This window comes from Tursiops truncatus, chromosome 6 (genome assembly GCF_011762595.2).
Source record: "Tursiops truncatus isolate mTurTru1 chromosome 6, mTurTru1.mat.Y, whole genome shotgun sequence".
Taxonomy (NCBI): Eukaryota; Metazoa; Chordata; class Mammalia; order Artiodactyla; family Delphinidae; genus Tursiops; species Tursiops truncatus.
The window spans coordinates 25,157,686-25,171,235 of NC_047039.1; the positions used below are offsets into that span (position 1 = coordinate 25,157,686).

Here is a 13,550-nt window from a genome sequence, read left to right on the forward strand (position 1 = left end):
ACGTGGAGACAGGGCAGACTGGAAAATGACAGCGCTGGGAAGGAGGTGTGGTGTCCATAGGTTTGGTGTCAGAGCTGCTGCCTGCTGAAGCACCGATGCCGGCCTAAGCCGTAAATGGGGGGGGGGCTGGGGAAAACAGGGGCAGAATAGAAAGGGAAAACAGGGGAAGAACGGAGAAAGATAGCCTAGGGAGGAGGTGTGGTGTCCATAGCTTCGGGGTCAGAGGTGCTGCCTGCTGCAGCACCGATGACACCCGAAGCCGTAAATGGGGTGCTGGGGAAATGAGGGGCAGAATGGAAAGGGACAACAGGGGCAGAACGGAAAACGATAGCCTGGGAAGGAGGTGTGGTGTCCATAGCTTCGGGGTCAGAGGTGCTGCCTGCTGCAGCACCGATGACACCCGAAGCCGTAAATGGGGTGCTGGGGAAAAGGGGGGCAGAATGGAAAGGGACAACAGGGGCAGAACGGAAAACGATAGCCTGGGAAGGAGGTGTGGTGTCCATAGCTTCGGGGTCAGAGGTGCTGCCTGGTGCAGCACCGATGACACCCGAAGCCGTAAATGGGGTGCTGGGGAAAAGGGGGGCAGAATGGAAAGGGACAACAGGGGCAGAACGGAAAACGATAGCCTGGGAAGGAGGTGTGGTGTCCATAGCTTCGGGGTCAGAGGTGCTGCCTGGTGCAGCACCGATGACACCCGAAGCCGTAAATGGGGTGCTGGGGAAAAGAGGGGCAGAATGGAAAGGGACAACAGGGGCAGAACGGAAAACGATAGCCTGGGAAGGAGGTGTGGTGTCCATAGCTTCGGGGTCAGAGGTGCTGCCTGATGCAGCACCGATGACACCCGAAGCCGTAAATGGGGTGCTGGGGAAAAGGGGGGCAGAATGGAAAGGGACAACAGGGGCAGAACGGAAAACGATAGCCTGGGAAGGAGGTGTGGTGTCCATAGCTTTGGGGTGAGATGGGCTGCCTGCCTGATCTGAGAAAAGTGAGTGAAAGTGGGAGAGCTTCTCCCTAGCTGCTAAGTCTTCTCAAGGTCTAGCACGCAGTGAACACTGGCCGGCTCAGCCTGGGTGTTGACATTGCACTGTACGTGTCACAGAGCAAGGGCGGGTCAGGGGGTGGTATGGGGGCCCCACACAAGCCCAGCCCCTGGAGAAACCCGGCCCGAGGGCAAAGAGCCCGACCCCTTCTGGGCTTTCTAGCGGCTGGGACTTGTCGCTGTGGGTGGCAGGTGTTTGGCACCGGATGGGCCACCATGCGGAGACTGTTGGGGACTGTGGAAGTCTTCTCCTCCAGAGCTCACCCTGCCTGGGCACCGGCTCTGCAGACCCCTCAGCCCTGGCTATGTATCGGCCAGCCCTTCCCCGCAACGGGGCCCAGAGGCCAGAGCCTGCCCAGAGCTGAGTGGAGGAGGCACCCAGAGTTTGCCAGGCTGTGGCCCGCCACCTCCGTGGACCTCCCCAGCTTGTCCGCGAGCCCTGGAGACAGGAGCGCCTTCTCCAGGGCTGCTGAGCTGCCAGCATCACCATGAGCCAGGCGGTGAAGGTTTCTGAGCAGGGGATGCAGAGCCCTGACGCGACTGGATGCTGCACCCCACGATGTCCCTTCCTGGCAGGTAGGTTCTTTCTTCACTTGTTTTTCGAAATTTGGTAAAAGAACATTTAAACCTTCGACTGTTCTTCAGGGTATACAGATGGTAGTGGCTTAGCCGGGATTTGAAGCAAGCCTGTGTGATTCCAGAGCTCGTGCTCTGGACTCTGGTGCCTCCTTATCATATATGCTTCATGTGTTACTTTTAGCCCTAAGTGCCATACCTGTAATGAACACATACACTGCCCTGTAGGAGGTGTTCTTTTGTTCAACGCGTGAATTGGTCATCCACCACACTGGGTTCTAATCTCAGAAGATAGGTCAGGGACCACCAGTTGTCAGCATAGCACCATCCCACATTTCTAATTGAGGCTTGCAGCCTAGATTTGTCCCTTTGGTCTAGTTTGAAGGATCCAGGTATGTAAAGCTTATATTCTAGATAAATCAGGGGCTCTCCTGAAAGGAATTCATCAATGAATTGTTCTGTATGGATTAGAAGCCAGTTTCTCTGGCCTTCCTGGAGTATATCCAGTAAGGCATCTCATTCATGTCTAGAAAGCAAATATATCATTTATTGCAACTTCAGCATGGAGCGATGTATTGGTTTAAAATAAAGTACGATCAACACAATTTGGTCATTGTGAGTATGCCGGCTGGGTCCACTCTTTACTACACATATGTAACTCTAGAGCTTCTTACGCCCCATAGAGGAGACATACTCTTGTGTGTCTAGGACAAGGGAAACATGTGTTGTTATTCAGGAGCTGGAAGCTACAGCATGACAGGAAAGAACTGAAAAATCCTGGTCTTGGTCTACACATCACTTTACCTTGTTCGAATCTTGTTTCTTTGGCTTGCCTCATTGGAGTGTTTTCTCTCTCCTGGGACTGACATTGTGTGTTATATATCAGGCATGTAACATGTAGAAGTTTCAGAACCCAGAATCATATAGATCAGTGAAAATTTATATATTTTTGTTTAAAATCTATTTAAAATCACACTGGGCATAATTCATATATTCCAAAAGTAGTTTGACCCTCTGCTCATGAGATTCTTTTTATGGTATGTCAAAGCAAATTTGGACTTCCATCCCCAATAAACTTTGAGGTTGGAGGACACAAAAGCTTTTGCTCAGACCTAAATTCTGTCTGAAGAAAAAGGGTAACTATTATAAGCCCTTTCTAACCTCTCCAGGAGCAGAAATGATTTACAGCTATGGCATTGAACCATAATTTCTTGATCTCATTTGAGAAGAGCTCAGTAAGAAACCGTGTCTTGATTTTTGTTTGTTGGTTCCCTGTTTTCTTGTCTTGCTTACCAACAATCCACTGTAATCCATGAGTGAGTATGGCAGCAGGCTGAGTGTTCCCTGGAGCTCATTAAGTGAACGTTTTTTCCTAAAATGACTTTTGTCTCCTTGTTTTCAGCCCCTCTTCTTTCCTCTGTCCTTTACTATAACCAGGGCTCAGCAAAAGCTGCCTGGCTTTGTGCAGACCCTACTTAGGGTAGTCTTTTCTTCATTATTTTATTCATGGCCCCTCCATTTCATTGTTTGCCTTCTTGAAATGTGTTGAAATCTTTCTGTGGTTGATGACTTCCACAATGTCTTGGCTTTTATTGGTTGATTAATTTTGGTATTTCTGCAGTTTTATTTAAACATGGTTTCAGGAGGACCAGAAAGTAAATATATTTCCTAGTCTGCCATCTTGAGCTGAAAATCCCTGTGGATTTTAGCATCCAAAGTTCCCATGGGTAAAAAACCCAACCTTGGCATTAATAGATGTACACTCAAGATTTCAGCTTTTCTTGAGCAATCACTAAGGATTTAATATGCGGTCACTTCTAATGGGAAAATAATAACTATCTCATGGCGTTGATTTGAGGATTAACTTAGATAATGGACAAGAAAATGCTTTGTAAGGTTTTAAAATCTATAAAAAATGTTCTTGTTATTATTTGATTTGTTGCTATTTCACCTTTAGCTGACAGTTGTTTGTGACCTTGCTTATGTGAGAAAATGCCTTCTGGTTTATTGTTTTGAAAGCCAGATGATATTTTTCAATAGCTCAATGGAAATGGCATCATTTGTGAAGTTGAAGGGTGAAGGCATAAATGTTTCTTGGCATTTGAATCAACTATTGGTCTTCTGGGGCTTGTCCTTATTCTCCTGCAGTCTCTAATCAACATGGCATCCAGAGAGATCCTGTTAAAACATAAGTCAGGTCATGTCACTCAAGTCTCTTCAATGGCTTCTTCACAGGAAAAGCAAAGTCCTCAAAGTGCCTCCACAGCCCTAGAAATCTGGGCCTCTGTTTCCTCTCTGGCTGTTTCCTTCTCCTCTCCACTTTGCTTCCTCTGTTTTCCACACACTGACATCCTTTCTGCTCCTTGGATACTCCAAGCCCACTCTTGCCTCATTGCCTTTCCATCTGACTGTTCCCTCTGCTTGTACTATTCACTTCCCAGATATGCACCTTGCTCCCTCTCACAACCTTAGGTTCCCTCGTAAATTTTATCTTCCCCAGAAAGCCCTCAGTGATCACTTAGTTTCCGATCGCAGCCTCCTCCTACCAGCTAACAATCTCCATCCCCCTTCCCTGCTTGCTGTTTTTCTCCAGCACTTACCTGATATACTAGTTATTCTACCCATTTATTCAATTTTTATTTACGTATTTACACTTATGATTTTATATTTGCTTCTTTACTTTTGTCTCTCCCCTCAGCTCGAGAGAGGCTATATTCATCTGTGTTAATCACTGCTGTGTTTCCTGAACATGCCTAGAAAACATCCTGAAGAAGGGTGCCTGAAATTTGGTAAGGGATCCATCAATTTTCTTGGCTGAATGAAGAAATATGTTCATAAATTACTGAACAAATCTCTGGGGTTTCTGAATTAAGGACTAATGGGAAGAGGAAGGCAAATGGTTGGGACAGGGTACTGCAAGAAGTAGTATTTGGAGTACTCTGATAGCTATCCTAATAGATAACATTTTGTTCATTTAAATAGTTTGAACGAGAGAGCCGGGAACTAGGGACACACAGCATCGAGGTTTTATAATGCATTCTGTAGAGTTCTTTTCAAGTGTGTTCAAATATCATTGAAAATATATGCATGCATATAAACCTCTGTTACTTGATTTAGTGCTTTACAAGAGCCCCTCAAGGAAGGGGTAGTAGCAACTCTCAGTATCCTTCCTTTATGATGAGCTTACTTTATTCAAAATTACATCATAATTTATTTGTAACTGTGAAACTAGACTTAGTTATTTAGTAGACCCCCCCTAGAAACCTATGACGTTAATAAAACCAACAAAAATGTGTTCAGTTTCCAGTGATACACACACTACAGACTCAATTATGTGTCATCCATTTTAATGAAGGGAAGAAGTGATTTAACAAACACAGAGCAAACAGAATATGAAGTTTTGTCCTCCATTAATATTAGTAATGGATAAAGTGGGCTCCAACGCCTTCAAGGTAGCTTGAGACCCATCATCTGTGTGTCATGGGCAGGGGGATGCTCGGCCAGGATGTCTTTCTCTGTCACTGAGAAAAATTTCCATAATATATAATGATACTTACTGAAACAGATATGGGGCATTTGGGTAATTAGGAATCCGTTAGCATATTTTTCCGGAAGCCTTGACTACAAAACGAAGATAGTAGATTTGGACACTTCCAGCTATGCAGAAGTTGTTTGGGTATTCATCTTTATGCCGAATGCAGTAAGCTTATTTCATCTCTGCAGCTTCCCATATACCATTTTCCCACCTCTGTTTTGTGTTTGGAAAGACTTTTAGAAATTAAAACTCAAGTTAAAAAGTGAGTGACGGGCTTCCCTGGTGGCTCAGTGGTTGAGAGTCCGCCTGCCGATGCAGGGGATACGGGTTCGTGCCCCGGTCCGGGAAGATCCCAGATGCCGCGGAGCGGCTAGGCCCGTGAGCCATGGCCGCTGAGCCTGCGCGTCCGGAGCCTGTGCTCCGCAACGGGAGAGGCCACAGCAGTGAGAGGCCCGTGTACCGCAAAAAAAAGAAAAGAAAAGAAAAGAAAGTGAGTGACAACTTAAATGATATATGGACTATTTTGCTGACTTACAAGAGCATGCAGAATTAAATATGACCCAGTTGAAATGTTAATTTTATTTTAATGTGTATATTGGGGTGGAGTCTTAAAGGTGCCAGAAAACAAGCATTCACCCGTCCTGTTTGGAACTGCAGCACACAGGCACCTTCAGTTACCAGTTCTGTTCATTCCACAGAATCATCTTGGGAAAACATAACTGTTTTTTATGTACCTGGTATATATCTTAATTAGTTTGAAGAATTTCCCAAATACCTGTTAATATGTAGTTCTCCAATTCCAATCTTGCCACGTCCTGTACCAGTGACACAGCACATAGGAGTTTTATTTCTCTTTCTTTCTCTGGGTTGCTGAGAACCCAACGAAAGAACAATGGAATGGCATCAAAGAGATCAGGGTTCTTGACTCAGATTTGCCATAAAATAATAGTGTCCTCTTGGGAAAATTATAGTTACTCTAGGCCCCTTTCCTTTTCTTTACTTTGACAGAGCTGCACTAGATGACCCCAAGTAACACTGCACTCTTTGCAGTAGTAGCTTAGACGTTATTGGTTTTCTGAAACAAATGAAGACAGTGACACAGGAAACTGTGCAACATCTCTGTAACTATGTTTTCTTAGAGTTGCCTCCATTTTACAGATGATAAGATGGCTGAGCACAGAAGTAGGTGTTTTGACCAGAGGTTCCAGAGTAGATGGAACTGAACCACAAGTTTCCTTCATTCCTGAAGCTCACTTAGCCAAAACATAGGCTTCTGAATATTAAGCTGTAAAGCATATTATCAGTATGCTTTAAAAGAAGCGGTTCTTCTAGGATTTCTAATTACTAGCAGGCGGTTTTGAAATTCTTAGAAGATCATCTAATTTTGTGAGATTTACAGCTCTATTTTCCTGTCAAGCAAGTTGTATTAGTGCCAGACAATCACCTGAGCTTCTGGATGCTTCTCTGACCCTCTTGAATTTTTCTTCTTGCTATCTGAAATTCATGCCAGATAAGCCTTTTTGTAGAGAGCATGTACAGACTTGTCTATTTTCATATAAGAAAGCGATGCAGTGAGCCAGGTCGGGGGTTAATCCCTCATTCTCAGAGTGGTGTTGAGCTCCTGGTGAAATATTATCATCATTTCCTCAGAATAGAAAAGCAGTTATCTCAAGTTTTTAATGCCATTAACTATTTATACATTTATGTATAATACATATATTTATTGTACCTACGAGGTGTGCTCTCTTTGGGAAGTACAAAGCTATTTGAGACGTAAGTTGTTCGTTTGTTTGTTTTCCCACAAATACTGTGACCCTTTGAGCAGGAAGGTCTATGTTTTACTAACATCTAGAGCAAGCAGCTAACACGGTGTCTAAGATGTAGTCAATAAATATGAAATAGGTAAATGAACACATTTCTAAGGAAGGGCCAGGACATGAACAAATAGAAAATTTTCATTTTCAGTCACAAAGCCACAACAGACATAAAAATGATACAGACAACAAGTGCTACGGTCATTCAAAGAAGGCATAGAGTTGATACAACAAGGATCTCCTCTATGGCACAGGGAACTGTACTCAATATTTTGTAATAACTTATAAGGGAAAAATCTGAAAACGGAATCACTGTGCTGTACACCTGAAACGGACACGAAATCGTAAATCAACTATATTTCAATTAAAAACCAAACAAACAGACAACAGCAACAACAAAAAACCAGAGAGGTCATAGAAGTTCTTATGAGATTCCAGAAGAGAAGAGAAGCCAGATGAGGACGGGAGAGGAGGCTTTTGAATCAGTTCAGAGGAGAAGTTACAGAGGAACTAGTCTTTGATCTGAACTTGAGATTAAGATTAAGATGAATTAATCTGAATTAATTAAGATTGCAACACAGGGATATTACAGATGAAGGTAATCACATAAACTTGCTCTACTGAAACTTGCAGAGGTTATGAGTGTTGTTCAAGATCCCAAAGCAAGTGCATTGTGGAATCAGAATTTTAAGTGAGGCCTAATGAACTAAAAACAAAGAAGCACAGAAACAAGCCCTTCCTGTGACACCACGTTGCCTTTGAAGTCGTTTTTCTTTGGCGGGTTGGCAGAAACTGATTCCAGTGTTTCTTGCAGGAATGACTGGCCACAGGACTGGGCGTCGTAGCTTCCTGCCAGGTGGCCGAAGGTCGCAGGCAGGTGGGTCACTGGGACACACGCGGAGGGGCTCCTGCCCGGCTCCCTGGCCGCTCAGTGCCCCTGCCCCAGAGCGGGGGTGGGGGCCCCAAAGCAGCCTTGTCTGAGTCCCCTGCCACTAGAGAGAGTATTGGCCCAACACTTGTAGAAAACGGGGACCTTGCTGGCAGTTCAGTGGAGGGACACAAATAAATCTTTGCCGACTTTCTGCTGAAGCTCAGGAGGGTTCACTCCTAAGCCTCTTACAAGGTCAGCTGCCGAGGCTGCGAGAGATGAGTCGGGGCTCGCCCTCCACCACGGGGAGATCGCTGGTTAAAGCGCTCACGAGGGAGTGAACCGCGTGTCCGCACCGACACGCACGGGCAGACCTCGTCGATGCCTTCTGTTCGGGGTATGAAGCCCTCTCCTGCCTCTTCCAGGCTCTCTAGAAAGCATGTGCAGAGCCTCCCACCCCACCCTCGGACTCCGCGGGCCACAGCTGGAGGGACCAGCCAAGGAACCGTGGCAGGAAGAGGCCAGAGGTCAGCGGGCCTCGGCCGGAGCCCGTCAGTCGGTCCCCATTCACACACCACCAGACGATCCTCTTGACCTGGGCAGTAGCCGCCAACCGACCGCTGAGGTGAGCCCGGTGCGCGCTTGGCTACCTGGCATGGCTGGGAACCCCAGGATCTCCTGGCAGAGGCGGGCATTCTCCTGGGCCGGGTCCTCGGGCGTCTGCGTGTGCAGGGCCTGAACCACCTTGGCCAGGACGATCTGGCACAGGTTGAAGAGGCCTGGGGGGCGGGAGGAAGGAGACGGGGGGCTGGCACCGTGTCCAGGCCGCGCTTTCCAGCCGGGCAGACCGGAAGCCCCCTTCCCTTCCCTCGGTCCGGCCGCATCTGGGTTGGCCTCCCGGGACTTGATGAGCTTGTCCGGCAGCTCCTGAGGGACGGTGATGCCCGTGCCCCACCAAGACTGGCAGCAGCGCCAGGGCCTCCCAGGGCACGGCGCCCCCGGCCCCAGAGCCTTCCCTCTGGTTCTCGTCACCGGCTGTCACCAGACTTGCATGCAACGTTCTTTTCTTTTCTCTTGTCGTCTTTACATCCCTCAGCCACGCAATGTGGTGAAGCCCTGACGCTCGCTGCCGCGTCGATACACCCTGAGAACACGATGCTCAGCGAGAGAAGTCATACACAGAAGGACACACAGGGCGTGACCCCACTGAGGAGAAACGTCCAGAGCAGGTAGATCCACAGAGTCAGCGAGTGGGTTCCTGGTTGTCAGGGGCTGGCGAGGGGACGGAGTGATAGCTAAGGGCGTGAGGGACATTTTCGGGGTGACGGAAATGGTCCAAAGCAGTAGTGACGTCTGTACAGCTCAGTAAACTGTCCCCACACGCCCCGGTGCAGCCTGTGAGAGCATCGCGCTCAGGATGAAGGGCTGACCACAGGAAGACTGAACGAGCAGTGGGTCCTGGGCCCAGACGCTCAGCTGGCGCCCCCCACGTGGGGAAGTCACGGGGACTTGCTGAGCCTCCACGGAGACTGGCAGCAGCCCCCGAGCTCACAGGGCACTGCGCCCCCGGCCCCAGAGCCTTCCCTCTGGTTCTCATCACCGGCTGTCAGCAGACTTGCAGGCAACGTTCCTTTCTTTTCTTTTGTCTTTTTTCAAGGCAACTCTTGAGTGCATGTATTTAACATGCAGGGAACCAGCCCTGACTCCTTGATCTGGGTCTTCCAGCCTCTAGAGCCTCGAGGACATCCATTTCCGTTATTTACGCGCCCAGTGCCTGGGGTCTGATGATGGAAGCTGACACCGAGGGCGTCACCACGTGCGGGGTGATGTCAGTGGAAGAATCCCATGGCGAGGGCCTGCCTGAGGACCACGCACGCCCGGGCCCTCCCCGCCCCCTGCCTGCAGCCCTGCGCCTGGGAGCGGAGCTGGTGCATCGCGTGCCCGACGTCGTGGAAGTTGGTCTCCCGCTCATCATGCTGCAGCAGGGAGGGCAGGTTGGGCGTAGGCTTGGTGAAGTTGGCCACCATGGCCGCGATGGCGATCTGGCAGCTCCCATCGTGCTGTAGGCAGCCCGGCTGCAGGCCGAAGCAGGCCGCGTGCCTGGACTTCCCCACCCTGCGGAGGGACGTGGATGGGGCCCCGCTTCCACAGAGGAGCCCCGGCCCACGGCCGACAGGTTCCCCCACGCACGCACCGAGGATAGAGATCAGGTAGAACTTGCCGATGGGTGACCTTGCCCGAGGCCGCGTCCCAGACCGTTTAGAGCCTCACGTCTTCGTGACACATGCTGGTGCCCTCCTCCAGGTCGAAGGTCAGCCCCAGCAGCTCCTGGGAGATGCCCAGCAGCCCGCGTGTGAGCGCCTGCATGGGGAAAGCCTCATTGAGCAGGTACTGGTTCACGTGGTAGCGCGTCTCCTCCCCCGGTTCATGTAGTAGCGCAGGTCCCAGGCGTTGATGGGGCCGTCCAAGTGCAGGCCCCGCCTCTGGCACTCGGCCTCCTTTAGCTCCAGGATCACGGCCGCTCCTGCTCCCCGAGGGGCTTCAGCTTCTGGGCCAGCTCACCTGCGGGCGGAGGGGAGAGGCTCGGCTACGTCCCTGGGGCGGCCCCCCAGCCACCCCCGACCCCGCGCCCCTCGAGGCAGAATGAAGGGTCTGGGAAGGTGACCCCCAAGGGCTGACACAGTGGGGTCTCAGGCAGCACCACGTCCGGTCAAGGTCCGCCTGATCCCGTCCCCACTGGGACTCAGGGGGAGGCGGTGTTACCTAGGACAGTGGCCACCACCTGGCTGGTCTTGTCCATGTTCATCTCCAGCACGGAGTCGGCATGCGTGCGGAACCCCAGCAGGCGGGACTTCAGGGCCTGCAGCCTCACCAGCTCCCTGAGGATCACGCAGTTCTCCTGGAACCCAGAGACGGAAGGCGCTGGGGACCGAGGGCCACGGCCTCCCCACGGGCCCCGGGCCAGGTCTCTGCAGGCGGGCAGGGCTCCCAGGCCACTGGCGGGCACAGCCAATCCCCCTCCCTCCTCCTCCTGGCCCGGATTTCTAGACACTTTGGTGCTGTCCTAACATGTGGTCTTTACTAACACAGGTCCTTTTGGAACCAGAAACGGCATGAACGTGATGGGCTCTAAGGCCAAGGGCAGGAAGAAATGTGGCCAGTCTTTCCAGGAGCCACCAAGGGGCCTCCCCGGGCTCAACAAGACAAACACGGCTGCCGTGCAGACAGTGGCTCAACCCCACGGCGCCCGAACACCCAGCCCCTGGACGGTGAGACAGCTGTTGCTGCAGGTGGCCCGTGGCTCACTGATGAGGCCCGGCCCCAGGCGTACGCCACCTTCTCTGGGGCCACCTCTCCGGTCTGCAGTGGGGTTCTCCTGGGAGCCCCCAGTCACCACGGGACCAGCGTGGCCTGTCTGTAGCCCAAGAAGGTGGGGACACAAGACTGTCCCCCGTGCCCCCCGCATCACCCGCGAGGCCGAGCGAGCACCAGTGGTGTCTGCGGGGAAGATGAAGGGCTCACGCACAGCCCCCATCTACAGAAGCACAGACTGCAGCCACCTGCGCTATGGAACAAACACAAGTGTCCGTGCAGGACCCGATGTCTGAATGTCAAGGCCATGCCCGGGCCACAGTGAGAAGGTGCATCCCCCATGCAAGCCACAGAGAGGGGATGGGGGGGCCATCTGCGATTCTGAGCTCATCGGGCATCACCCCAGAGGGAGAGGGAGAGAGGTAGACAGAAGTACAGAGGGAGAGAAAGAGAGAGGGAGGGAGAGACGTCTCTCCCTTCCCTGGGGGTTCTCTAGTGCAGCCAAGGCTGAAAACCACTGCATTTGGGGAGATGGGTCCTCGTGGAAGAGTTAAATAGTAGCTCATGGCATTATCGACACATACTAAAAAGGCCCCAAATCTTGGGGAGTCAGGGAGGGGAGTGTCGGCTGCCTCGTAAACGAGGAGAGATTGGGCATCAGGGGAGGTGCCTGTGCAGCCTGCGCCCAGGGCCCCGCAGACTTCATCTCCCAGCGGTGGTCCTGGGCTGGAAGTCAGCGGGGAGGTCAGGCTGTCCAAGCATCAACGTTGACTTCAGGGCTGATCTAAAAGGCGCCTGGTGTTTGTTGAAGCAGAGAAAAGAGAAAGCAGTAGGGAGAGGATGGGAGTGGGAGGGGGAGGGAGCCCCCCTCCTCAGCACTTCTACCGCTCTCCCTCTCTCTCTCCCTTTCTCCCTCTCTCCCTCTACCTCGCTGCCTCTCCCTCTCCCTCCATCTCTCCCCCTGCCTCTCTCCCTCCCTCTCTCCCTGTCCCTCTCTCTCTCTCTCCCCCTTTCCCCCTCCCTCTCCCCTTCTCCCTCTCTCCCTTCCTCTCTTCCTGTCCCTGCTTCCCTGTTCCGCACGCTCTGGCTCTACCTCTTTCCCTCTCCCTCTCCCTCCACCTCCTTCCCTCTCTGGAGAGGGAAGGAGGTGGAGGGAGAGGGAGAGAGAGATGGAGAGGGAGGGGGGAGAGGGAGAGAGAGATGGAGGGGGGGGGAGAGGGAGAGAGAGATGGAGAGGGAGGGGGGAGAGGGAGAGAGATGGAGAGGGAGGGGGGAGAGGGAGAGAGAGATGGAGAGGGAGGGGGGAGAGGGAGAGAGGGGGGAGAGGGAGAGGGGGGAGTGGGAGAGAGTGATGGAGGGAGCGAAAGATGTCTCTCCCTCCCTCGCTCTCTCCCTCCCTCTCTCCCTCTCCCTCCCTCCTTCTCCTCCCTCTCCCTCTCGCTCCAACTCTCCTTCTCCCTCCGTCTCTCCATCTCCCTCACTCCCTCCCAGAGAGGCAGAGATAAGGCAGAGGGAGAGAGGGAGAGGGAGAGATGGAGGGAGGGAGAGAGGGAGGGAGAGGGAGGGAGAGAGGGAGGGAGAAAGAGGTCTCTTCCTCCCTCCCTCTCCCTCTCTCCTCCTTCTCTCCCTCTCTCCCTCTCCCTCTCTCTCTCCCTGTCCCTGTTTCCCTGTTCTGGTCTCCCTCTCCCTCTCTCCCTCTCTCCCTCTCCCTTGTCTCTGCCTCTCCCTCCATCTCTCCCTCTCTGAGAGGGAGTGAGGGTGAGGGAGAGATGGAGGGAGAGGGAGTGACAGAGGGAGGAAGAGGGAGAGAGGAAGGGAAAGGGCGAGGGAAGGAGAGGGGGAGACGGAGGGAGGGTGAGAGAGGGAGAGTCGGAGGAGAGAGGGAGAGGGAGGGAAGAAGAGACCATTTTCCCTCTCCCGCTCTCCCTCTCTCTCTCTCTTCCCCCCTCTCCCTCTCTCTCTCCCTCTGTCCCTCTCTCTCTTCCTCTCTCCCTCTTCCTCCATCTCTCCCTCTCCCTCTCTCCCTCTCCCTTATCTCTGCCTCTCCCTCCATCTCTCCCTATGTGGGAAAGAGTGAGGGAGATGGAGACATGGAGGGAGAGGGAGAGTTGGTGGAAGAGGGAGAGGGAGGAGAAGGAGAGAGGGAGGGAGAGAGGGAGAGACATCTTCGCTCCCTCTCTCTATCCCTCTCTCCCTTTCTCCCCTCTCCCTCCCTCTCCCCCCTCCTTCTTGTGCTCTCCCTGTCCCTCTTTCCCTGTCCCTCTCCCTCCACCTCCTTCCGTCTCTGGAGAGGGAAGGAGGTGGAGGGAGAGGGAGAGGGAAAGAGGGAGAGGGAGAGCGGAGCAGGAAAACAGGGACAGGGAGAGAGGGAGGGAGAGGGAGAGAAGGAGGACAGAGGGAGAGGGA

General features: G+C 52.1%; 1 protein-coding gene across 12 annotated transcripts in view; it reads left to right on the forward strand.

Annotated features, from left to right (window-relative positions):
- The window catches only part of LOC109547580 (uncharacterized), an 84,948-nt gene extending 73,663 nt beyond the window's left edge, over positions 1 to 11,285 (forward strand). For 2 of the 12 annotated variants that reach the window (XR_012332427.1, XR_012332430.1), the window contains 7 exons: positions 1,297 to 1,615; positions 4,314 to 4,404; positions 7,779 to 7,841; positions 8,258 to 8,457; positions 8,929 to 9,061; positions 9,490 to 10,220; positions 10,923 to 11,285. Coding sequence is in view for 3 of the 12 variants with exons in the window: in XM_073805902.1 (XP_073662003.1) it covers positions 9,678 to 10,042; positions 10,137 to 10,220; positions 10,645 to 10,797; positions 10,923 to 10,965 (645 nt within the window). In the remaining 9 variants the exon portion in view is untranslated. Of the gene's footprint in view, positions 1 to 1,296; positions 1,616 to 4,313; positions 4,405 to 5,382; positions 5,641 to 7,778; positions 7,842 to 8,257; positions 8,458 to 8,928; positions 9,062 to 9,489; positions 10,221 to 10,644; positions 10,798 to 10,922 lie in introns of all 12 variants that reach the window. The other 10 variants (XM_073805902.1, XM_073805901.1, XR_012332425.1 and 7 more) reach the window with 10 other exon arrangements.
- The last annotated feature ends 2,265 nt before the right edge of the window (positions 11,286 to 13,550 follow it).